Genomic DNA, 25,052 nt, shown 5'->3' with positions numbered 1-25,052 from the left:
TACAGGTGATCACTGGTCGGCATGGACTTGGTGAGCTGAAAGGCCTGTTTCCATGCTGTATCTCTAAACTAAAATAAATTGTGAAACGAGTATAACCTGAATCTTTGTAGGCTGCCTTTAATTCGATTGGGTCCTTTTGATTTTTTTCCCCCTGTAGGACAGACCCAGTCCGGCCATTCATCAGTGGTCATGTGGCAAACAGCATGGCAGCAGAGGTGATTGCTCTGCTGCACAATTTACTCATGGCTCCTGAGTTCAGCACTGCCCAGATATGGACCACCACAGCAGAGAAGGTAAGTAAAGCAGATCCATGCTCTGCGAGTAAAACTTCTTATTTAGTAAACAATTATTTTGATAGTTTTTACAGATTCTTGCTTGTATTGGCATTTGGAAACATGCTGATCATGCCTTGGCTGCTCTCGACCCTTGTCATAACTTTCCTTGGATCTTTAGCGTTCATGGTTTAAAGTGATATACAGTGAAGAAGAGCAGTTAAAATAATTTCTGAACTCTGGAATATTCATTATCTGCTAAGGTACTTTTTCCAGTCCCGGGAATTCAATAATTGTCTTCGGCTTGGATAATACAGTAAAACTCTGTTAATCTGGCATGCTCGGGATTTGGGTGTTGAAGGTTTGGCAGATTTTCTAGACTATTTGGATGTTATCTGAAAGCTTCTGCGCATATTTAAGATGTTACTCAAAAACTGGACCAATAACTTTTCCAGTGAACCCAGTAGGTTTCAAGGGAGTGAGGGAGACTGAACCAGGTGAGTTTCAAAGGAGTGTGGAGACTGGGGCTGGGTGAATTTGGGGGAAGTACAAGAACTGGGGCTCTAGTGTGATGGAGGGAGCATGGAAATCAGCAACTGAGGAGGCAGATGCCAAATCATTGGGATTTCCGAACAATTGAATGAGAGATTATCAGAAGAAGATGGGTCTTAGTAGCCTAACCCAAAACATCACCTATTCATTTATCAGTGTTTGTCTGCAGATTGAAATGAATTTAAGATTGAATATTTCAGGGATTCTGGTATCTTGATCCATGAATATAAATTATCATTTGTGTGTTCATAGAACATGGGACAGTACAGCATAGGACTGTGGCCCACAATGTTCTAAACTGATCTCATCTGCCTGTACATGATCCATGGAGTTTGGATGGGTATGGGGGGGGAATCCAGGAGTCTGAAGAAGGGTCTCGACCCGAAACGTCACCCATTCCTTCTCTCCCGAGATGCTGCCTGACCTGCTGAGTTACTCCAGCATTTTGTGAATAAATCGAAATGTACATGATCCATATCCCTCTATGCCCTGCACTTTCATGTGCCTATCTAAACGCCTCTCAAATGCCACTGCCATATCTGCCTCCACCACCACTCCTGGCAGCACGTTCCAGGCCCCCACTACTCTCTTTGAAAAAAAAACCTTATCCTGCACATCTTATTAAACTTTCCCGCTCTCACATTTCCAACCTGAAATGAGATTCTGACTGTCTACCATAATCCATATGCCTCAGTTTTATATAATATGACAGCATAGTAGAGTTTATTGTCGAAACACAGTTGTACAGTAAAGAAACAGTCCCTTTGGTCCACCACGTCTCTGCCGAACATCATGCCCAACTATACTCATCCCATTTGTCCGAATTATTTTCTTATCCTTCTATGCCAGTACCTGTCAAGATGCTTCTTAAATTTTGTTTAACTGAGTTAACTGTTCCTACCTCCATCGCCTCTTTTGGCATCTCATTCCAGATACCAGTACGGGTGTCATGGGTTATGGGGAGAGGGTAGAGAATGGGTTCGAGAGGGAAGGATTGATCAGCCATGATTGAATGGCGGAGTATACTTGATGGGCTGAATGGCCTAATTCTGCTCCTATAACTTATGAACCAACTACTTTTCTTTTGGAAAATGTCACCTGTAAATCTCTCCTTCTCACCTTAAACCTACATGCTGTAGATTGGATATCCCTACCGTAGGAAGAAGACACTGGTTATCTACCTTATTTTTGTCTCTCATAATTTTAATTACTTCTATCGCGTCACTTCTTAGCCTCGTTTGCTGCAGGGAAAATGTCAGACTAAGTAGAGGGAAACTTTTTATTATCAATGAATTTCTATCTTTATTTCCAGGAAACTTCCATTAAAATAGAAGCTGAGTTCTGACTGAATTTATCATTATATATAGTGATCTTGAAAGCAGCTGAATTAAATTGTAATTTGAAATGTGATTTATTTTTAAATTCCTGTTCTCTCCAACCTGTGGACTGTACTGTAGTTCTTACTTGGGATTCTAAAATAGCTAATTTGGCTTGGTAGTTTGTTGAGGGCCTGAACCTAACATTGTGATGTTCACTTTGTTCTTTCACAGTTACACAGGCATCCGAGCACTTACATTCTTGTGGGCAGAAAAGAAAAGCTGGATTTGTGGAATTTTTGAAGCTCAGCTCAGAGTTGATCAGCTTCATCATGATTTGGGTTGACCCTCGATGGGCATAGGGTAAAGTTCTAGGCATGGAGTTTCTCAAAGCACAGATTACCAAAATATTTTTATTTACAATAGTTTTTCCTCATTCGCACATTTAGTGTACTGAGGTTACCAATTCTTGAACCCATTTCATGACATCTTTACATTGCCTCTTGACAACATTATCTGTAAATAGTTTTCATTTGTATGCCGATGATGCTCAATTTTATCTCTTCCCCCCCATACCATCCAAACTGCAATGGTTGCCAGGCAACGTAAAGGATAAGTCAGAACTTCTTGCAGCTCATCATTGACAATATAAAGGCAAGCTTTTTGTGCTACCTCCAGAAACTCTATGCCTAGAATTTGAACCATCATTTTCTGGAATGCCTGCACAGCCTATTCAACCCCAAGCTGAGTCTCAAAAGGAGACCAACAATGCCTATTTCTTCCTCTGCAAAATCTTTGTACTTCCTGTGTATTTTTGTTACCCTGCTATTGAATGCCTTGTGCCTTTGTTACCTCCACTCATGGTTCCCGTCTCTGATCTCATCAACTCCATCTGACGTGACTGCGACTTACATTTTACAGTCCTCCCCTTTCACTGTGCAGTCACCGACAGAATTTTCAGCCTTCTTTCCTCTCTACGTAACAAATCTCTGTGTAGCATTTCTCTGGACCGTAGTTGGGATATTTGGTTATGTTAAAGGCATTGTACAAGTTTCCTTTTTTTAAGTGTTAGCTGAAGTCATTTCTCTATCTGGCAGGTTCTATCTCGAGCTTTAATGTACATCCCTCAGCTTGGTAAATATGCAGAGAGCGTCTTGGAGAACGGAAGTAGCAGTGGGAGAAAGTTGGCAAAGTTACAGGCTATTGGTCGACAGGCAGTGGCAGCAATCTGTGCACTCGGTGGCTTCAAGGAAACAATTAAAATAGGTTCTGAAGTGCAGGTAATCTCTTTTTCCCATTCATGTGTGTAAAAACAAATATACGTGGAGGATCGACAGTTATTATTACTAATTATTTTGTAAATGTTGGCGCTACTCCTAGATATTCAGAGTTCTGCCAGGATATTCAACCTCGTTGTGTTTGAACCACCTGTCAAAGTTTAACAAGGTTTCATGGTTAAGATCTGACTCGGGGAACTGCCTGTTTTTTTTGGAGTTCGTCTTTGCCCATCTTTGGCTGCTGATAATAACCATGTTGAGGACTTGCTCATCTAGGCAAGTGCAGGTTTGGCAAGCCAGACAGATCCATAACTGGGGCCATAAATTGTAAAATTCAGCTCAGATTAAATAGTGGAACATTCTGAATAACTGAACAGCGTGCTCCAGTTTAATTGAAGGGAAAGGTATTGAAGGAATATTGGAAGAGGGTTGCTAAAATTGATTATAATGTATTTCTGGGGATGGAACAGGTGGATAGATAGAGAAGAGGCAAGATCGCTGATGTCAAGTGATTGTCTGAATTTCTGTCGTAATTTTTTTATGCTTGTTGAATAAAACTGCGATATACTTTTTTGATGTTTGCGATTGTTACTAAAATGTGCTTTTATTTGTGATTATGAGTCCATCTTCTTTTCAGGTTTCAGGGAAGGGGATATCTGGAAGCATTGGAGTGGTGACATCCATTAATGAGCAAGAAGGTATCGCCACAGTCCGGCTGCCCTTATCTAATTGTCGAAAGCTATCCAAAGCTTCGGACACAGTAACTGTTCCATTATCAAGACTGTGTACTCCACGATGTGAGGTGAGTTTAGTTTAGTTAATTTTAGAGATACAGAAATCAGAACTACTTAGGGCACTAAGTAGTGTTACTGGTGTTAAACATTCCATTGTGGCAATATTAATCCAGAATAAACAGTTTGTTTAAAATTAGTAAAAATATAGATGTTGAATCCAGAACCAGGGGCCACAGTTTAAGAGTAAGGGGTAGGCCATTTAGAACGGAGATGAGGAAAAGCTTTTTCAGTCAGAGAGTTGTAAATCTGTGGAATTCTCTGCCTCAGAAGGCAGTGGAGGCCAATTCTCTGAATGCATTCAAGAGAGAGCTTGATAGAGCTCTCAAGGATAGCGGAGACATGTGGTATGGGGAGAAGGCAGGAACGGGGTACTGATGGAGAATGATCAGCCATGATCACATTGAATGGCGGTGCTGGCTCGAAGGGCCGAATGGCCTCCTCCTGCACCTATTGTTTATTGTCTATTGAAAGTCTAAAATAAAAACAGAAAATGCTGGAAACACTTAGAGATTACACAGCCTCTGTGCAAAGGGAAAATAATCTTTCATCAAGACTGAGAAATGAGGGAACTTCCACTTGAAACATTAACACTATTTCTCTATCCACTGGTGCTGTCTGATCTAAGTTTTTGCCAAATTTTCTCTCAATTTCAATGGGAAAACCAGTTAGTGTAAAGTTATAGAGAGAGTTAGGGAGCTGAAAGAATATGTCTGATTGGTGAGGCCTGGGTTACCAAGATGATTCTGCTTTTGGAGCCATTAAGTTGATTGACAAATGAGAGCTTTGCTGTTCCATTACTTGTGTATTGTGTTAGAGCATTGAACGTAGAACAGCATAGAACAGGATCTTAGCTTACAATTCTGCGCCAAACCTGATGCCAAATTAAACTAATCTCTTCTGCCTGTGTGTGACCCCTGTCTCACCATTCAAAGCATATTCATATGCTTCCTAAAAGCCTCTTACACCACATCATTGTATCTGCTTCCGCCATCACTCCTGGCGGCATGTCCCAGGCATCCACCTGCATATAAAATAAATTGCCCTGCACATCTTCTTTAAACTTTCCCACTCTGAGCTTAAAGCTATGTCCTCTAGTTTTTTACATTTCAACTCTGGGGAAAAGATTCTGACCGTCTACCTTATCAATTCCTCACATAATTTTATGTTTCTATCAGGCTTCCCTCAGCCTCTGACGTTTCAGAGAAAATAATCTAATTTGTCTAATCAAGGCAGCATCCTAGTAAACCTTTATCCTCCCCAAGACCTCCACATCTTTCCTGTAATGGGGTGACCAGAAGTGCACACAATAGTCCAAATGCAGCCCAACCAAAGTTTTATAAAGCTGCAACCTGACTTCCCGATTCTTGAACTCAAGGCCACGACTGATGAAGGCAAGCATTCCATACATGGTCTGTACCACTCTTCCAAATGCAAGTAAATCTTATCCCTAGGAATCCCCTTCAATAGCTTCCATACCACTTAATGAGGCTCACCAGCCCATAATTTCCTGTATTATTTCTACTATTATTGCTTCGTCAAAACCCCTGAAATCTCCACTTGCCTCTCTCTCTATAAGTGTCATCAGGCCTGTGAATGTATCCACCCTCATGCCCTGTCATATCTCTATGCTGGCTGTCACTTGCCGCTGGTTTCAAAACCTGTTTGAATACTGATCTGTCAAGTGTTTGTGTGCTTTCTTGAATTGCTCGCTCTTGTTCTTTTGCTGCAGTGATTTTTCACCAGCAGATGATGGCATCTGAAAAAAAAATCCTTTTCTCCCTTCAAATCTATTTACTTATAAAATTAGTTTCATGTAGTGATGATGGTGGATGAGGTAAAGATGATGTCGTCCTCTTTTTTTACCATCCTGCCCAGATCCAAATTAAAATGTGATATATGCAAGCTTTCACTTAATTCACGATGATGTGCAGCATTAAAGGAAAATAGAATGGCTTTGTAGGTTTGTACAGCACAATTTCAGAAGTGATGGTAGCATTGTGCTGTGAATTAATTTTCCTTGGGAGAACCAGGAACATGCCACTTGGTGGAAGTAGATAGTTTCATGATAGCTTTTTTGAAAAATATAGGCAATACTTGAAGTGCTGGACCGTACAAGGTTACAGGGAACTAAGAAGTGAGATTTGTCTGAATAGTATTTTGGGTCGGTATGGGTGGAGTGGACGGAATTACATTGTTAGGTGCTGTGAAATTCCTTGACTCTGGGTAGTGGACTTCTTGAACCAGATGAGGTAGCGCAAGTGGCTATCAGCTGATTTTAACATATGAAAAACAGAAAATGCAAGGGAAATTCAGCAGTTCAGGCAGTATCAGAAAGAGAAACAGTTTCAACTTGAAGACACTTTATCAGACCTGAGAAAGAGAGAAAACAAGTTGGTCTCGCTGGCAAAAAAGGTATGTGAAGGCATTGGGTTGAACAAAGTGAATATCTGTAATAAGGTGAAATGATTAGTCTTTGATTTATTGATACTTTATTATCACATGTGACATGTCATAGTGAAATTCTTTATTTTGAATACCGTACACAAAGTATGTAAATAGTCGCCATGTGTAGCGCGCTGCCTTTAAATGTGCCATTGTGTTTGTTTGTCCATGTAATGTGTTGCTAATCTTGCGTGAAGTCTCGTCTAACTGCTGGGGTGTGCACATCAAGGCAGAACATAGAACAATAAAAGATGGCAATAAAAGAAAAATGGTTATTTCTGGGAGGAACTGAAAGGAAGAGCAAGTTATTCAAAGTTGGAGAATTCAATATTAATTGATTTAAAAGCGTTGTTGGTTTACTGCAATCCAATTTGCAGTTAGCTGTGTGCTGTCAAAAGGCAGGAGGAATGATGAGGGGAAAGGCAAGCAAAAATGTAATTACAGATGAGGTGATCTGTTTGAAAATATTAATAATGCAGGTTACAATATATGGCATGCTTGCATCTTAATATTTGAACTTGAATCTTCTCTATATAGGCCTTGCCTCTGCATAAGCTGTCCATCACCGAGAAAGTAGTCCAGGCAGTTCAATCAATGTTGCTTCCACAAGAAGGCAGTCTCTCTATTCTGACCTCCCTCCCAGCAATCGGTGGTGGCTCCAACCCTGTGATGGCAGTAGTGCGACTTGTAGCTGAAATAAGAACTAGGTAATGTAACTAAGATTAGGCAATGATATCTTTAATTCCTGCACTTGTATCTGGCCTGTTAACTTGTTCCCTACAGATTTGATTTTTTTTTTGTTGTTTTACTTGAAACAATTTACCTGCCTACTACTCTTGAAAATATTTTTCAAATATTTGTCTTAATGTTGACATTAAGTATAAACTATAATGTTGACATTATGTATAAACAAAGATTAGGATTGAACATTTTAGCATTTGGATTATGTTTGTATTGTGCGACATTGTGTTTCAAATATAAGTTCAGCGAATTTGATGATATGACCCAGATTTGAATTTCTGTTATTTAAGTAATTAAAAGATTTATGTAGCATCTGCAGACACTTCAGTTTTAGACTGGAGCAAAAACCAAACGGGACTGATGCAGGGTCTTGACCAGAATCAACGACAGTTTCTTCCCCATATGGATGCTGCTTGACCAGCTGAGTTCCTCCAACAGTTTGTTATTTGCTTCAAGTTTTTAAAGTGCAATGATGGGAAGGAGAAATCTAAGGTCTTTGCAGAACAAAACGTCAAATGAAAAATCTAATGAAGCCAGGTAAAAGAGAGTTTAGATAATTAATAAATAACAAAAGGTAGGTCTGGTGATGATGCAAATAAATGGGAGAAGCTACCAACTAATAAGTGAATGAAAATAAAAACAATGAATGCTGGAAATGTGAGTCAAAGGCAGAAATCGGTTAAATGATCCTTCAAAGGAAGACACACATCAGTCTGAAGAAGGGTCTCGACCCGAAACGTCACCCATTCCTTCTCTCCAGAGATGCTGTCTGACCCGCTGAGTTACTCCAGCATTTTGTGATACCTTCGATTTGTACCAGCATCTGCAGTTATTTTCCTTCAAAGGAAGATGCAGATGCAAGCGACTGCAGATGCTCAAATCTTGAGCAAAAATTTACCTGCTGAAGGAACATGGCGGGTCAAGCAGCATCTGTGGAAGGAAATGGACAGACGATGTTTTGGGATGGGATCCTTCTTCAGATTGTGATTTTATTAGTTAACCATGCTAATAAAGTGAAAGTTTTTTGATCGGCAGTTCAGCAATTGGAACCAGCTTTAATGCTGTAGATAAACCAATTATTTCAGTGAAGCCTCCATGTCCCTGTTAAGTAATACGGTAGAAAGAGTATAACTGATGCTCCCGTGTAGATTCGTCAAGTATTAGGTGCATCATGCACATGAATTCAATTTGGATCAGTGGATTTTAGTTTTCCTGGTAGCCTTTATTATCTCTATATTTGGCAATAAATTTCTCAATGAATACTTCTCAATGAAAATTTTTCAATGAATGCTTTTTATCATGAAAGTATTGTGTTATGTTGATACAAGGCACACTGGTTTATAATTAGTAGTTTACACAAAGTTTTGGTTTGTGAATATTATAAAAATTGAGAATAAAGGGTAAAGTCCGAGACAAAATTTGGTATCTGATTTGTTTTATTCATTGGTTAACAAACATTTTTAGTTGGTTTCATTTATTGTACAGTTAAAAGATTTTGTTACGTGTTATGTGCTAACCAGTCAGCGGAAAGACAATACATGATTACAATCGAGACATTCACAGTGTACTGATAAATGATAAAGTGGAAGACAAAGTCCAGTGAAGTCCGATCAAAGATAGTCCGATGGTTTCCAATGAGGTGGATAGTAGCTCAGGACGGCTCTCTAGTTTTTGGTAGGATGGTTCAGTTGTCTGATAACAGTTGGGAAGAAACTGTCCGTGAATCTGAAGTTGTGTGTTTTCACAATTCTATATCTTAAAATTAGCTTAATATTGTTAAAAGATTGTGATTTATGTTCCTCTATTGCAGCCAAGGATTCTGATTGTTTTGTTGAATTAGCTGATTTATTTTTCCACAGAGCGTGCTTAGTGATGGCCCAGCTGCTGGAAGATAGTTCATTCTGTGAGGAGTTTATTCAGCAGTGTCCGGCTGCAGTGGAAGTCCTGAACCTGGTGGCGCAGGAGTGCAGTCCAGGTATGTCTCGCTGCTCCAAAATGCCATGAAATGAAATGGAATGGAAATTGAACTTTTGCATTTATGGAAATGCCTATTTTTGTTTTATCAGTCTCCTTCAAATATGGACATGGAGTGTAAACAATTGTATTTAATTAACTGTGGCCAACGAATGTATGTGCACAGTCACTGAAAATGAAAGGATCTCTATGGAATCCAAGCACGCAAATTACAAACAAAAGAATACAAATTTGCAGTCATGTTCTCCTTATCCTTCGGCTCCAAACTTAAGAAATTTGAACACTGATCAATAGTACCTGCATTACACCTAAACATGTATAATTCTAAGCATATTGCAATGATTAGTAATTAACTATGTTCCCCAATAAGGAATGTTGGTTTAAAATCTTCCACGTGTGATTATAAATAAAGGTGAAGTTTTCTACATTTAACCAATTGATTGCTTGCCTCTTTTATCCTTTGGGGGTTTTATCATATTTCTTCACCAAAGATTAAAATCAGTTTGTTTCTAAACTAATACAAGAAGTTTTTCACACAGGGGGAGGTGGGTCTGTGGAACGAGCTGTTATGGAACCAGGAGGTAGTTTTGAGGCAGGTACCATCGCAACGTTTAAGAAACATTTAGACAGGTATATCAATAGGATATGTTTAGAGAGATTTGGGTCAAACGCAGGCAGGTGGGACCAGTGTAGACGGGGCATGTTGGCCGGTGTGGGCAAGTTGGGCCGAAGGGTCTGTTTCCATGCAGTAAGACTGCATGACTCTGAGCTGTTATGATGCCTTCACTGAGTATAATTATGGCAATCATTGGTGACATTTGTAGTTCTCATGTGTTTGTAAATATATTTCCATTCCTTGGTAAGAAGAAATGCCCGTCTGTTTGCAGGTGAGCGACTGGCAGTGGTGGAGGCTCAATGTGAAAGATTGCGGATGTTATATCGGGACTGTGCTCGCCCCCCTCCGCCTCCTCTGCAAACTGACAGGAGACAGGTAATGCTGCTGCAAGGATTATATAAAAGAGCCACATAATTACTTATTGTTTTGTGGCATATAACTAGATGCATGGTTTGCTCTAGTCTAAAGAATTTTCTCTTCACCTCCTCATTTCTTTTGTTATCTGAAGAGATCACGCAATGGGGTGCAAACCAGTGGGTGATGATCTGAGTCATATTTCCTCTACTGTTTGCATATTTAGTGAGATTGAAGAGTGGATTTGCATCACTGAAGTACCATCACTAGAAGGAGAAACTTGTTTAAGTCAGATTTGTATTGTTAAGTTTGGGATGTGAAACTCTGTTAAATTTGAAGTATAATTCAGAAAGCAAATCAATGTAAGTTATTATTTTAAATAGAAACATAAACATAGCATTGTTCCCAGCTGCATCAACATTTTTTTCCATTGTATTGCATGTAAATAGTCTGAAGAAGGGTCTCGACCCGAAACGTCACCCATTCCTTCTCTCCAGAGATGCTGCCTGTCCCGCTGAGTTACTCCAGCTTTTTGTGTCTATCTTCATTGAAGAAGAACCTTTTTGGTATAAGTTGACCCTGAGTTGTGTGACAATCTATTTAAGGCTTCGTTTTCATCAAGCACTTTTATTGTGGCGAAATGTACCAAAATACTTTGCAGGAGCATTTTGAACCAATTCATGAAAACCACGCAGATATTGGGGCAAACATCTCCGTCAAAGATTAAGCAACATCTCAAGAGAATAAAGGTGGAGATTTAGAGAAGGAATTGCTAAGGGCCGAACCTGGGCCTTAGCAATGCTACTATGTTGACCTATTAGTCGCAGATTAAAATCTCCACACTTGCTTGTTGATAGATGTAGAACTTGTACCTTTATTTATTTATTCATTTTTCAAAGCAAATTCCAATTCTAGCTTATTTTAATTTTATAATTTCAATTTGTTTATAATGTTTTATAATATAACATACTGTTCTATGTTCTACTTTGGGATTTGTAGATTAATCGGCCTCTATAAATTGCTCCTCGTGTAGGAAGTGGATGCAAAAGTGTACATAGAACTAGTGTGAAGGGGGAATCGATGGTCGGTGTGGAATGGCTTGTTTTATGATGCACCTTTCAATTAATCAATCAATTCATCCAAATGGTTGTAAGTTTAGTTTATGGTCATGTGTACCGAAGTACAGTGAAAAACTTTTGTTGCATGCTCACCAGTCAGCTGATAGACAATACATGATTACATTTGAGCCAACCATAGTGTACACATACATGATAGTTGTTTATGTAGGTATCATATTGTTCTGCAGCATTCAAAGAACTTCATTTTTGTTGGTTTTAAAGGAAATTTGTACTTACATTTTTGCTTTTTCTTTATTATTCCAGCCGAAAGAAATTACCTGGTCCCCCTCACGAGTTTTTCCTCCAGTACGTGCTTGCATGTTTTCATCTTATCTTACCGCTGTGACGTTTCTCGCTGATCCAAGTGCAGGAGGGGGCTTACCTCGCGGGACCTTCATCTACGCTTCATCACAGATACCTGTGCAGGTAGGAATCTGGCAATCGGCATTCAAAATTATTCTCAGTTCTGTTGTTGGGACCACGACTAATGCACAGTCTAGATGAGTAAACTAGCTTAACATGAGTAAACTAGCTTAACATGAGTAAACTAGCTTAACATGAGTAAACTAGCTTAACATGAGTAAACTAGCTTAACATTTTGTTACCCATTTCCTGCGATACATGGAGGGAAAAATGAATGAGTTGAAATCTGGAGAAAATAACAGATTTGACAATATAAACAGAAACTGCTGAAAATCTCAGAAGCAAGTTAAATTTTCACACCAATGCTCATCAGATTTTCTGATGTGAGGTCTTCAACTCAAACTGTATTCTGCCTCACAGATTGGCCTGATTTATGAGTATTTGCAACATTACATTGTAAAACCATCCTTTGTATTTTTGCTTCACATGTAATGAAGAAATTAACAGTTGAGTATTTGGTTTCAGAATTGCCATTTCAATTCTCTGCTGATACAGGGTTTCAACCCAAAACATCGACCGTTCCTTTCCACCTGCAGATGTTGCTCGACCCACTGAGTTCCTCCAGTACATTGTTTGCTGTTCTAGATTCCAGCATCTGCAGTTTTTTTTGTCTTCAGTTATTTATTCATATTTCTGCTTTACATTTTAGACTTTAGAGATACAGCGTGGAAACAGCCCATTCAGCCCACCGAGTTCATGCCGACCAGTGATCACCCCGTACATTAGCACTATCCTACACATTAGGGATAAATTTACAATTTATCAAAGTCAATTAACCTACAAACCGGAAACTGGAACAACTTAGAGAAAGCCCACATGGTCACAGGGAGAATGTACAAACTCCATACAGACAGCAACTATAGTCAGGATCAAACCCAGGTCTCTTGTGCTGTAAGGTAGCAACTCCACCACTGTGCTATTGTGCCGTCCTTACTTATGCTTGTGACTTAGAAAATATGCCACTTCAAAATAGATATGCATTAAGTCATATAATATGCTGCTGCAATAAATGTAGAACTGGCCATTATTGAATTTGGGACCCTTTTTTTCCATAAGAATGGTACAGTACATATGAAGATAGTTTGAACAGATTTCACCAGTGTTGACCCCTATTCTCTCCAGTCAATCTCTATTGCTGTTTCCCTGCACTACAATCTGTAGAACAGCTACCCAGCAGTTGATTATCATTCCTTTTCCAGAATCTGTTGCTCCCTTTTCAGTTATGCTGTTGTCAGAGGGACCTTTGCAAAACAAGGATCTGTTACATTCCATTGGGAATATTACTGCCTCCCTGTGACTTGCACCATCTAGGGAGATATGATAATATCAGCGGAGTATCCAAAATTATGATATAACGAGGCTCGATTTATCAGGGTTGCATATTTTCTTAATTGTTGAATACTCATAAAAGACCAGATAGCCTTGCATGATGATGTCTAATTGTGTTCCCTTAAGGCACCTTCATTTTATTGGGAGCTGGAAGTTGTTTCCTATGGAGACACAGATGATGACAGCGGCCCCATAGTGTCTTTTGGATTTGCAACAGAGGCTGAAAAAAGGGATGGAGCTTGGACAAATCCAGTTGGAACCTGCCTCTTCCACAAGTACGTGCCATTTTACAGCAATTTTTTTGAAAACACGGGAAGGTTTAACTTCAGTTTCACTTGACTTCTCATTCTATTTGGAATAAAGATAAACATTCCCAATGATTAGACAATTAGCAATGTCTTAAGAATAAATAAATAATTTTTATAAAATTTTATTTAATAAAAGATATTTGTCCAAGACAATGGAAATGCCCTGCAGTTTCTACTTGACTGTGGATGTGTGTTCCACAGATCTGAGGTGAACACAAAGTGTTGAAGTAACTCAGTGGGTCAGGCAGCATCTCTCGAGAACATGGATCGGTGATGTTTGGGCTCGGTACCCTACTTTAGACCCTTCTTGGGTCTGAAAAAGGGTCCCTACCCAAAATGCCACCTATCCATGTTTTCCAGAGATGCTGCCTGACCGGCTAAGTTATTCCAACACTTTGTGTCCTTTTGTGTAAACCAGCATCTGCAAATTCCTTGTTTTTACATAGATCTGAGATGCCCTGCCATATTTCTATTTATTAAGAACTAGATTAGTTTCTGTATTATCTACTCTGTGGTAACTTTTTTTAGTTCCTTGGCTCTTTAAACATTTTAAAGATAATCAAGGGTTTATTTCCTGTGCAACTTTTAAACTCATCGGGACTTTGTTTTCCATGTTCTTTTTGATGGACAAAACTGGTGCTTGTTGGACGGCAATAAAAAGCACTCTTTCAGTTTATTTATTTCTCTTTCTGCAGCAATGGAAGAGCTGTGCATTACAATGGATCCAGTCTGCTGCAGTGGAAGAGTGTGCGATTAGATGTCACCTTGTCACCTGGTAAATGGCGACAAGTTTAATGACTGTTTAATTTTGATTACTTACTGCTGTTAGTTTTATATATTTAAAATCTAACAAGATTTCAGAACCACTTCAAAGTGTCATATCAGTATTGAATTTCTAGGAGCCTTTGCACATCATTATGTTTGAGTTCCTCGGCTGATTCTGTTAATACTTTATATATTATTTTTGGAAAAACTTGCAAGCTCAAGCTTCATTCTGCGAAGATAGAATGGTATGCAAGTATTACTCATCCACTTGGGTTTTACATTATCAGTGGCAGATACACACTTAAGTTACAATATTATTATTTATATTCCAGATGACGTGAAGGATGAAGTTTCTGTTGTTTGTAGGCTGAAACCTAACGTTCTTTATCCAGCTGGCTCAGTTAGCCCATGCCTGGTTCCAATTCCACTGTTTTATTGTAGCTGAAGAACAGCTGCTTTCTATCAGTTCCACATGTGGTCACCAGTGATCTACATCCAGGCCCTTCCTTGTTCTCATTTACAGCTACAGCCTGCAGTTCAGTGAAAGCATTCAAAATCACAATGTCAGGTTCCACAAGCATATAAAATAACACTGGGCTCTTAACTTTCCATGACCTCTCATCCCAAATCCACTTTTGGTGTATAGCATTGGTAGTCAAACATTGAATGAACAGATATTTATAGACAATAGGTGCAGGAGTAGGCCATTCGGCCCTTCGAGCCAGCACAGCCATTCACCGTGATCATGGCTGATCATCCACAATCAGTACCCCGTTTCTGCCTTCTCCCCATATCCCTTGACTCTGCTATCATTAAGAGATCTATCTAACTATTTCTTCCAATTGAATAACGACTAGGTAGAATGCATTTTCTTTGGGTGCTGCTATCTCTCCATCTTGGGTGCTGCTGTCTCTCCTATCTTCCCCCATCTCTCTCGCCCTTATTTTTACAGTCCTCTTCTATTACTCCTACTCTTTGCTCTTTCTCCATGCTTTTCTGTTCCTGTGCCCTTGCTCTTTCTACAGTTGTCCTATTCTCCTGCTCATTTCCCCCCTCTTTTTCTCCATTTCTTTATCGCCTCCACTATGTCGCCCATTCTTTCTCTCTTCTTTAACCCACCCCCTTATCCCATTCTTTCTCTCATCCCTACACATTCTTTCTGCCCATCCTTCGGGCTTGGTTTGTCACTACAATCAGCTTCCATTCCCAGGTCCTCTGTGTCAACAAGGCATTCTCCTCCTCCATGGAATGGCTTTTTATCAAGCTTTTGGTCACTCATCCTAATGCCTTCTTCTGCATGTTGACAAATTTTGTTCAATTATTGCTCCTCTGAAATGCTTCAAGCAAATTCTGTTATATTATCGGAACTATATAATTGCAGATTAACATTCTAACCTGAGCATACGATGTAAGTACACTTGTTTGTACTACCATTGTTGTGACCTCTTCTGCGATGTTAGTATTTATTTCTCTCTCCATGTCCATGCGGCAACAAAGAGCTATTGAAGTACTTTTCAAAGTACAATAAATTTGTGGATATTTTGTAACTTGAAGTAAGTGAGGAATTGAGAGTGGAAATTCCTCCAATACCTGCGACATCAGGTACATCAGGCTCCCCTGGCACATGAACAATTAGCTCTGGTGGGATCAACAAGCCCCCAGACCCATTCCAGTGTTTATTGCCAGTTAAACTAACTTGGTCATTGTTGCAGTGGAATTCACAAGTTTCTTCGGCACGTTTGAAGAAAGATACATGTCTTTTGCCCTTTATTTATTTTCCTCCTGGTTTAGGTGATGTCGCAGGTATTGGTTGGGAGAGAAGTGACGGAACCCCTCCACCACCGGGTCAGCCAGCAAAGGGCAGAGTGTATTTCACCTATTGTGGGCAGCGACTCATCCCGTTCCTGGAGGATGTATCTGGGGGAATGTGGCCTGTAGTTCACATTCAGAAAAAGGTAATCTATTCACTTTTAATTTGTTTTTAAGCAATTCATTTGTAATACAAGCTATAGACATATGATGAAAGAATGGATCGACTGGGCTTATATTCACTGGAATTTAAAGGATGAGAGGGGATCTTATGGAAACAAATAAAATTCTTAAGGGATTGGACAGGCTAGATGCAGGAAAAAATTTCCCAATGTTGGGGGAATCCAGAACCAGGGGTCACAGTTTAAGAATAAGGGGTAGGCCATTTAGGACCGATATGAGGAAAAACTTTTTCACCCAGAGAGTTGTGAGTCTATGCAATTCTCTGCCACAGAAGGCAGAGGAGGCCAGTGGATGTTTTCAAGAGAGAGTTAGATAGAGCTCTTGGGCCTAACGGAATCAAGGGATATGGGGAGAAAACAGGAACGGGGTACTGATTTTGGATGATCAGCCATGATCATATTGAATGGCAGTGCTGGCTCGAAGGGCCGAATGGCCTATTCCTGCACCTATTTTCTATGTTTCTAAATGGTGAGTTTAAGATTTGATAATCCTCTATTGACTGAAAGATAACAGGCCCTCCAGCCCACATCATCCACAATGACCATCGATCAACCTGTTCACACTAGTGCTATGTTATCCCACTTTCACATCTACTCCCTGCACATGAGGGGCAATTTACAGAGGCCAATTAACCTACAGACCCGCATGTCTTTGAGATGTGGGAGGAAACTGGAATCCCGGAAAAAACCCAAGCAGTCATAGGAAACGTGCACACTCCACACAGACAGCACCTAAATCCCAGTGACTGGAGCTGTGAGACAGCAGCTCTACCAGCTGCATCACTGCCGCCCTACGATATTGAAAAAATAAATGTAATTACATATAATGTGACTTTGCTGCTTTACTTCATGTTTGCATGAAAGTAGAAGTACCTGTAGGGGGATTCTTACATTTGGGATTAAGTATGAGCATATTTGTGAATATTGTAACCGCCATTTACTCACCTTTAAAATGTATGCAGCATCTGCACTGGGTCCTAGTACAAAATGCTTTATCGCTCTGGACAGCCTTGAAAGAGGATGCATGTTGCTTCGATAATCCTCTGTGAATGATGAGAAAGCTGGTGCTGTAGCCTTCGCCTACAGTGTGAGGGCTGAGGTTGCTGTAAACTATTTTGCTAGTCGACAAGCTGCTTCTGGTTCTATAACCTCCCTGCAGCCTAGAGAGCATACATTGTTCTTCATCCATCCTGCAGTTGAGAAGTACAACTAGACAGATGAAGATTTCTAGTTGTGAACACATAACAAGATATTGTTTGTACATTCAGCAAGAGCCTCGCCTGTCCTGACATTAGACAGATTTGTGTCGCAGTGACAAGCTCCACAACAGCATCTTCAAATTAGATAGTGTCTGACATAGCAAAATCACTCTTCGTAATCTGCACAGCTACAATCTGTATTTTATAGAGATTGATGAAGGCTGTATTGACTTTTCTCTTTTTTTGTCGTCTTAACTGTTGTGTTGAATTTATTACCTTAAAAGTGACTTTAATATTTTGTTTGCAAAGAGGCAGTCCAAATACAATTCTACTTCAAAGTTATTCATTTCACACTTAAAAAGCAAGAGACTTGCAGCTGAGTGGCATTGTTTAAGAGAGATGATTTTGTCATTCTTCTTGCTCCAAGAAACCTACACTTTTCCAATTCTGAAGACTTGCTGATTCCTGCATCTAATTATTCTACTATTGGGTGGTCTTGCCTTCAGTTGACAGGGTCATAGATTTTGGAACTGACCCATCTAAATCGCTACACCTTTTTCCCCCTCATTTAAAAAGTTGTTGTTAAACCTTACAAGCTTGATTAATCTTGGTTAGCTCCCCCAGTATCTCTTTGTGGAGTTTGATATCACATTGTTCTTAGTAGCGCTCCCTTGAAACATCTTGGGATGTTTTTCTAAGTTTAGGATGGTGTATACTGTTCACAAAATAAAAATACAATGTAAATTGCAACATGAGTCCTGAAAGAGCTTTAACTGGGAAAGTGGCACTGTAGCAGATTGTCATTTGAATGAGGTTTTAAAACTGATCACGTTCACTGTGCACTATTTTGAAGTAGAGCAGGAAAGCTTTACTATATTCCCTGGACAATATATGCCTCTTAGCCAAGTTCAGAATAAAAGCCATTCCTTCGTGCAACCTATGTGCAGCATTTCCACCATTAAAACATAACTACATTTTGAAAATATAATATTAGCTTGAAAGATTATTAAATGACACAAAGTACTATAAACGCAAAAAAAAGACACAAGGTGCAAGAGTAACTCAGCGGGTCAGGCAAGATCTCTGAACAACATGGATAGATGACATTTCGGGTTGGGACCCTTCTTCAGACCCGAAACGTCAATTATCCACCCACAAATGTTCTCCTGTGATGCTGCCTGACCTGTTGAGTTACTCCACACTTTGTGTCTTTTTTTAATAAACCGGCATCTGCAGTTCCTTGTTTCTATCTTATAGATGCATGACTTTCTTTTTAATTGAGAATATTCAACCATCAAATATCAAATATAAAGAATTGATGTATTTTAATGACAGTCTGGATTCAGTTGTTGAGGACCCACATTTGGCCAAATGAGGTGGTACCAAGAATAAAAATAATGCATCATTTTAATTTGCGGATGCTGTCGTTGAGCTTGTCACAGCGGCACAAATCTTGTCTAATGTCATATGGAAACAGATTCTCAAACTTCTTAATGATTGTCCCTTTCTACTTGTTTTGAATAGAATACTAAAGTTCGCGCAAACTTTGGATGTCGTCCTTTTGCTTACGCAGAGGGGCAGGCACACCGGAATGCAGCTGACCTTTGTGTTGATCTGGCAGAAGAAATCAGTGCCAACTTTGAAGCTTTGCCTTTTGCCATGGCATCAGACAGCGATAACGATGCTGGTGCTAGTGTGGCATCAGATTCAGGGTCCCATGGACCTCCCTGTCGAATTGCAGCGACTGGTGCGCCACAGCAGCGTAAGTAATATTTCAGTTATATTATTGTTTTCCTTTTTCCCATTTTTAATTTTGTTTATACGTACTAGACTGCTCGCTTAGATGAATCCCAACTCCTAGGATAAAGATAATAATTAAGGCTTCCAGTCAAGTTTTTGTGCCAGTATCCAAAAGACCTTGTTGCTGCACCCTCATTCTAAATTCCAATTAGTATTGATCCAGCCTGTTCCACCTCCCTCCATACATTATCACTTCATCCCACACATCAACCATCATCCCACATATCATCTCTCCACTAAATGCTGGAGTAACTCAGTGAGACAGGCAGCATCTCTGGATAGAAGGAATGGGTGACGTTTTGGCTCGTGACCCTTCTTCAGTCTGTGAGTCGTGGGAGAGGGAGATACAAAGATAAGGAAGGGTAAGATGTGAAAACAGGACATCAAAGGAGATGTGAATCAAGGAAAATGCATCTCCCATCCTTGTACTTCCTCTCACAAGCAGGATTGTCTTGACAGAGCCAATTTTTTCAGTCTGTTTGAGTCCTGAAGAACTTATTTCTTCCTACCTGGATTCTATTCTCTCAATTCATCCAGTCTCTTCTCTTCTTATGTCTTTGAACCTTCTCCGCACTGATTCCAATGCAATTATATTCTTAAACATGGAAACCACATTTGTACATACCATGTTATCGCACCAGCACCCTGTACAATAACATCAAACCAAATCTATTATTATATTGCCCACACCTTGCAATATAAGCCAATATTTCATTGACCTTTCTAATTATTTGCTGCACCTTCATGCCAATCCTTTGTTTTTCAAGTATCAGGATCTCCAGTTCCTATGTACACCATTTTGTCTCTTACCGTTTAGAAATATTTTGCTTTGTAATTTTTTTAATCGAATTGTATTTTCCCACATTATACTTCTTCATCTGTCAACTTTGTCACTTAACCCTCTCTTTCTCTGTGACAGAATATGACAGCGATGCCTCCTGCCATTACAAAGTGCAACTGAGCTATGAAAATGTTTTGATATCTGGTCCATTCTCCCATTTGCCAGCAGTGGCTGATGATGAAAGTGATGATGATGAGGATGATGATGTACCACGGGTAAGTCAAAGCCAGATTCAACATGACAAAGAAAATTAACCACTAGTTTACTTTGTAATTAAGAACCTCGCATTGTCAACTTTTTAATACCTTCAACTCCACATAGAGTTACGATAAAGATTCCCAAATTCTCATGTATCATCTGGTGAAGTGCACTTGCAAATAATAGCACCCTTGTTCCATTGGAGTTTGTTGCCCCCTGTTTCAAATTGCATTATTTCTTAGCCTCATATTACATTGTTAATGTTAGAACAGTTTTCAAATTTAATATGCTTTTTTTGGGGGTCATCGGTAAAATAATTGATTCTTCAAATATAATGGTATAAGTCTCACTGTCGGTAGGTTTCCAGCGGCATTATTTACAGCCTCCTGAAGTCAGGTGGCACCCTTTAAATGTTGCCTTTTTATTTTCTACAAGTTAATAACACAGTAAGACTCCAATACACCTGCAAACTCAAGACCTTGATGTGGAGCTAGAAGATTTTCGAGACGTTTACGTTTTATACAACAATACGATTTTAATTATTTCGGATGTTACAAAGCATCGTAACAAATTTCCCACTGAACATGGTAGAGGGAGGGATGGAGGCACAGAAAAGGGATCCCCGATCAGATTAAAGAGTGTGGGATGCGGGCCCCTAGTGGGTCAGAAGAGAGAACAGATCCCACCCCCACCCCCCCCCCCGTGAGTTGAAAGGGATCGTGGGAAACATTACCTAGTGACCAGATACCAAACTATCGGAATTTCTGAACTGTCGGACAGAGGATTATCAGAATTTGAATCTATGTCAAAATGTTTGTACCTGGCTATTCCATATAAACCTCATCCTAAGCACACTGATTAGGGTTTACAATATAACCATCATGATATGGTGTGAAATGCACCCTTGCTTTACATTTTGCATGTGAAATCATATTCATATCATATTCGAATGTGAAGTTCATTGCCTTTCATTTATGGATCATCAGGTCAGATACTTGTGGGGTGTAAATTTTGTGAATTTTCAAATAATTTTGGCCAGGCTATCTTGATCTGGCCTACCATCTGTACTCACCCCTGCATTTTTGTTGCTCCATGGGATCGATCATTCAAGAGGTTGTGACTTTGTGAGGCAGAGCAGGCTACAAGTGGCCTTGAGGCTTTTCTCAGTAGATGCAGAAGATCTTGTTTCTGGAGCTACCTGATAGCTGCTGGTGCCGGAAGATTTTGTCTGATAGAAACATTTGGTGCAGGCCGAATCGATTGAAATTAAAAAAAATTAAACTTTTTAAAGATTTAAAGAAACTAATTTCTTAATACCTTGACCTAGTAAATAGTTATGAAATAAAGAAAAGTAAACCCCTCTGTACCTTTTTAAGGTCAGTGATCACATTCAAATGAATGGAGTTGCACTACTTGTGCCAAGGCCATGATGAGCCTAGCAGTGGAGCAGGAGGTCGATTGCTCATAGTGTGTAGAGAGTAGATGCAAAAGTGGGATAACATAGATTTAGTGTGAATAAGGGATCAATGGTCAGCGTGTTGGTGGGCCGAAAAGCCTATTTCCATGCTGTATCTTTCAATCAATCTTTAACAAAAGAAGAGGACGTTCCTAGCAGATCTTCACTGAAGTGTTTTCCAGAGATAAGTACGGTTGGTGCTGATTGTCACTTGCATACTTTCATCATTAAGTTATTTCACGAAATAAGCACTAGTGTATTAAGTTCCTTGATGGTGTTAAAAGAGGATGTACTGAAGATTTTTTTTGTGTTTTCTATATCTTATCGGAGAATTCTGTTGGGAAACTAGATGTTGGAAACCTGGTTTCTGTGAATCCTTGTGTTCTTCTCCAGGAAGACCATTATGCACTTCTTGTCAAAGCTTGGGAAACCAAAGTATTCCCTACGATCCGCAGACGATTCCGGAATGAAGCAGAAAGAAAATCTGGATTGGATCAGATAAAGGGTGCACTGCAACTTGGTAGGTTCCAAGCAGTGTATTATGACTAATAAATAACTTTGATGGATTCTTAAAGATGAAGTGAACTTTGTTGAATGGCCACACTCTTGTTTTGTGTGCAGATTTCTGAAAGCATCTTAGTTCATAAGTGAAAGGAACAGAATTAGGCCATTCTGCCCATCAAGTCTACTCCACCATTCAATCATGACTGATCTATGTCCCTCCTAACCATTCTCCTGCCTTCTCCCCATAACCCATGAACACCCGTACTAACAAGAATCTATCCACCTCTGCCTTAAAAAGATCCATTGACTTTACTCTTTGTCGGAGGCTGCATTGGGAACCATCTTTTGTAAATTTGCCTCTTCGATAATAGAATGCCAGTTTGTCAATAGTTGACTATAAAATTAATATGAACTACATTTGGTATTGTTGAATAGTAACATACATAATGCCTCATCACAGCTGCCAGTACTCAGATTTACAGCTCAGTGTGGGTGAAATGGGCAACTGAGTGTTGGTATAAAATAAAGAAATTGCTGAAAGTATTATTTTGGATTTAAATGGCATTGTAACAACTCAGTATCTAAAGGACTTTACCTAAAATGAATTATGTTGGTGTTTCATTGCTATTTTTCACTCAACCGCACAAATATTTGTTAGATGAATGTTTAATTCATCTATTTTTGATGTGTTATAAGAGGGAACAGTATTGGCTAGTCCCTGTTCATCATTTAAACAACCAGATCTGCAGGATGCAACCTTGTGCCTTCTCAATGGGGCAGTGTAATTTTAAGAATAAGGGGTAGGCCATTTAGAACTGAGATGAGGAAAAACTTTTTCAGTCGGAGAGTTGTGAATCTGAGGAATTATCTGCCTCAGAAGGCAGTGGAGGCCAATTCTCTGAATGCATTCAAGAGAGAGCTAGATAGAGCTCTTAAGGATAGCGGAGTCAGGGGGTATGGGGAGAAGGCAGGAACGGGGTACTGATTGAGAATGATCAGCCATGATCACATTGAATGGCGGTGCTGGCTCGAAGGGCCGAATGGCCTCCTCCTGCACCTATTGTCTATTGTCTATAACTTGAAATTATTTTGTTTATATTGTATTTAATACTTTTATTTTTCATGTTGTTATGGAAGTTCAACTTAATTTTATATCCAGTCACGCCAGAAAAGAAGTGAAATCACTAGATTTTTCTAAATGTGAAGATACAAAATACTTATTTTTAGCTAATGCTTTTAATGTAATAAAAGGCCCTAAAATGCCTGGCAGAATTATCTTTTTTATTTGCTCAGCCATGCAGGATGATATTTGAAGGCAAGTTTTAAAAGGCTTCTTGAAAAGAGTGTGTGTTTGTCTCTGTGTGTGTGTGTGTGTGTGTGTGTGTGTGTGTGTGTGTGTGTGTGAGAGAGAGAGGAAAAAGTGTTTAGAGAAGACATTCCCCTATTCCCATATAATTGCGAAAGCAGTTTATCCAAATACTGCGGCCAGTTTTAGTAAACCCATTAATGTCAAAGCAAATGCATGATTGATGTGCACATTTTACCATAGTGGAAAATCAGAGCATTAAGGAGTTACCCGATTAGAAACAGAAAATGTTGGAAACACAATGCAAGCCAGGCAAGGCAGCACCTGGGAGAGGAAACAGTTAACATTTTAGATCAATGAAATTTCATCAGATCCATGTAATGTCATTGGACTTAAGAATTATTTGGATGTTACTTAAGTCATACTCAGTAGCTTTGAGGATTATGTGACTTTGTAGAGGATTCACTTTCTGATATTGTTTCACTCTTGGGTGCTGACTGTGATATCAAAAAGCTTATCATTTAGTAGCAGACTGGTGTCCCCAACTTGGACAGAGGTGAATCCTGAATTGTTTCACTTAGGAATTAACATAAAAATGTGAACTTGAAGTGATCTCGTGTGTCTTTTTTCAGAATAGCATTTTGGTCATTCTTATCTTTGGATAGCCATGTGAAGGAGAAGGTTTAAAATCAAGTTTTTTTTTTCTCCACAAGACATAGTTTTAAATTTTCCTGTTTCTTTGTTCATATTTTTCAATATGAACATCACAGGCAAAACCAGCATTTATTGCCCAGTGGTAAACTAAACCAACCAAATGAACCAGCTAAGATACAGTTGCCTTGATACTCATGAATGAGTGTGATTTCAATGATGTCGTAATTGTTCTAGTACAACTGTTAAATTATCCTCACATCAATAACTGGTTTTAACTAGGTATGGTAGATATTGCTCGCCAGACTGTGGAGTTCCTATACGAAGAAAATTGTGGCATTCCCAGAGATCTCTACCTCCCAACCATTGAGGACATTAAAGATGAAGCCAATAAGTTCACGATGAATAAAGTTCGTAAAGGTAGCTTTATTTTTTTTAAAATTATTTATAATTATACTTCATGATACTAAAGCAAAAAATATGCTCCTGCAGGTTTTGTTCTCAGTCACTTTGGCTATGTTGCCTTTTGAATGTTATTTTCCGGAAATACCTGGAAACCTGTTTCATCAAGCTAAATTACCTCCAGCGTCTATTTATTTATTTATACATACAGGTCCATCACCGATTTTCCGGCATCCTTGGTTCCAGAGCCTTTCTGGATTATCCATTTTGCCGGACCAACAAAGGTCACGGCCTCCGAGAGGAGTCCAACTGTGTCGGAAAGGTCCACCTAGGCCGCCAAGTAGCCGAGATGCCGGCCTGCAATGGTGGCCTCAGAAGTCGGCTATGGGAATGGATTTGCCGGCTCCGGCCCGGATGCAGCTA

The 25,052-nt window shown here is 39.5% G+C and overlaps 1 protein-coding gene across 10 annotated transcripts in view; it reads left to right on the top strand.

Moving 5' to 3' along the window:
• The window catches only part of hectd4 (HECT domain E3 ubiquitin protein ligase 4), a 173,658-nt gene that overhangs the window by 112,732 nt on the left and 35,874 nt on the right, over window positions 1–25,052 (top strand). For 7 of the 10 annotated variants that reach the window (XM_078421863.1, XM_078421861.1, XM_078421859.1 and 4 more), the window contains 14 exons: window positions 158–293; window positions 3,238–3,420; window positions 4,055–4,219; window positions 7,191–7,360; window positions 9,254–9,369; window positions 10,256–10,359; window positions 11,721–11,882; window positions 13,335–13,483; window positions 14,212–14,291; window positions 16,073–16,236; window positions 18,996–19,233; window positions 20,191–20,327; window positions 22,097–22,286; window positions 24,510–24,647. In XM_078421863.1, coding sequence (XP_078277989.1) covers window positions 158–293; window positions 3,238–3,420; window positions 4,055–4,219; window positions 7,191–7,360; window positions 9,254–9,369; window positions 10,256–10,359; window positions 11,721–11,882; window positions 13,335–13,483; window positions 14,212–14,291; window positions 16,073–16,236; window positions 18,996–19,233; window positions 20,191–20,327; window positions 22,097–22,286; window positions 24,510–24,647 — 2,132 coding nt within the window. The remainder of the gene's footprint in view (window positions 1–157; window positions 294–3,237; window positions 3,421–4,054; window positions 4,220–7,190; window positions 7,361–9,253; window positions 9,370–10,255; window positions 10,360–11,720; window positions 11,883–13,334; window positions 13,484–14,211; window positions 14,292–16,072; window positions 16,237–18,995; window positions 19,234–20,190; window positions 20,328–22,096; window positions 22,287–24,509; window positions 24,648–25,052) is intronic. The other 3 variants (XM_078421868.1, XM_078421867.1, XM_078421862.1) reach the window with 1 other exon arrangement.

Source organism: Rhinoraja longicauda, chromosome 25, assembly GCF_053455715.1.
Source record: "Rhinoraja longicauda isolate Sanriku21f chromosome 25, sRhiLon1.1, whole genome shotgun sequence".
Lineage (NCBI taxonomy): Eukaryota > Metazoa > Chordata > Chondrichthyes > Rajiformes > Arhynchobatidae > Rhinoraja > Rhinoraja longicauda.
Note: the sequence above shows the minus strand (reverse complement) of the source record. Positions and strands in the feature narration are given on the sequence as shown.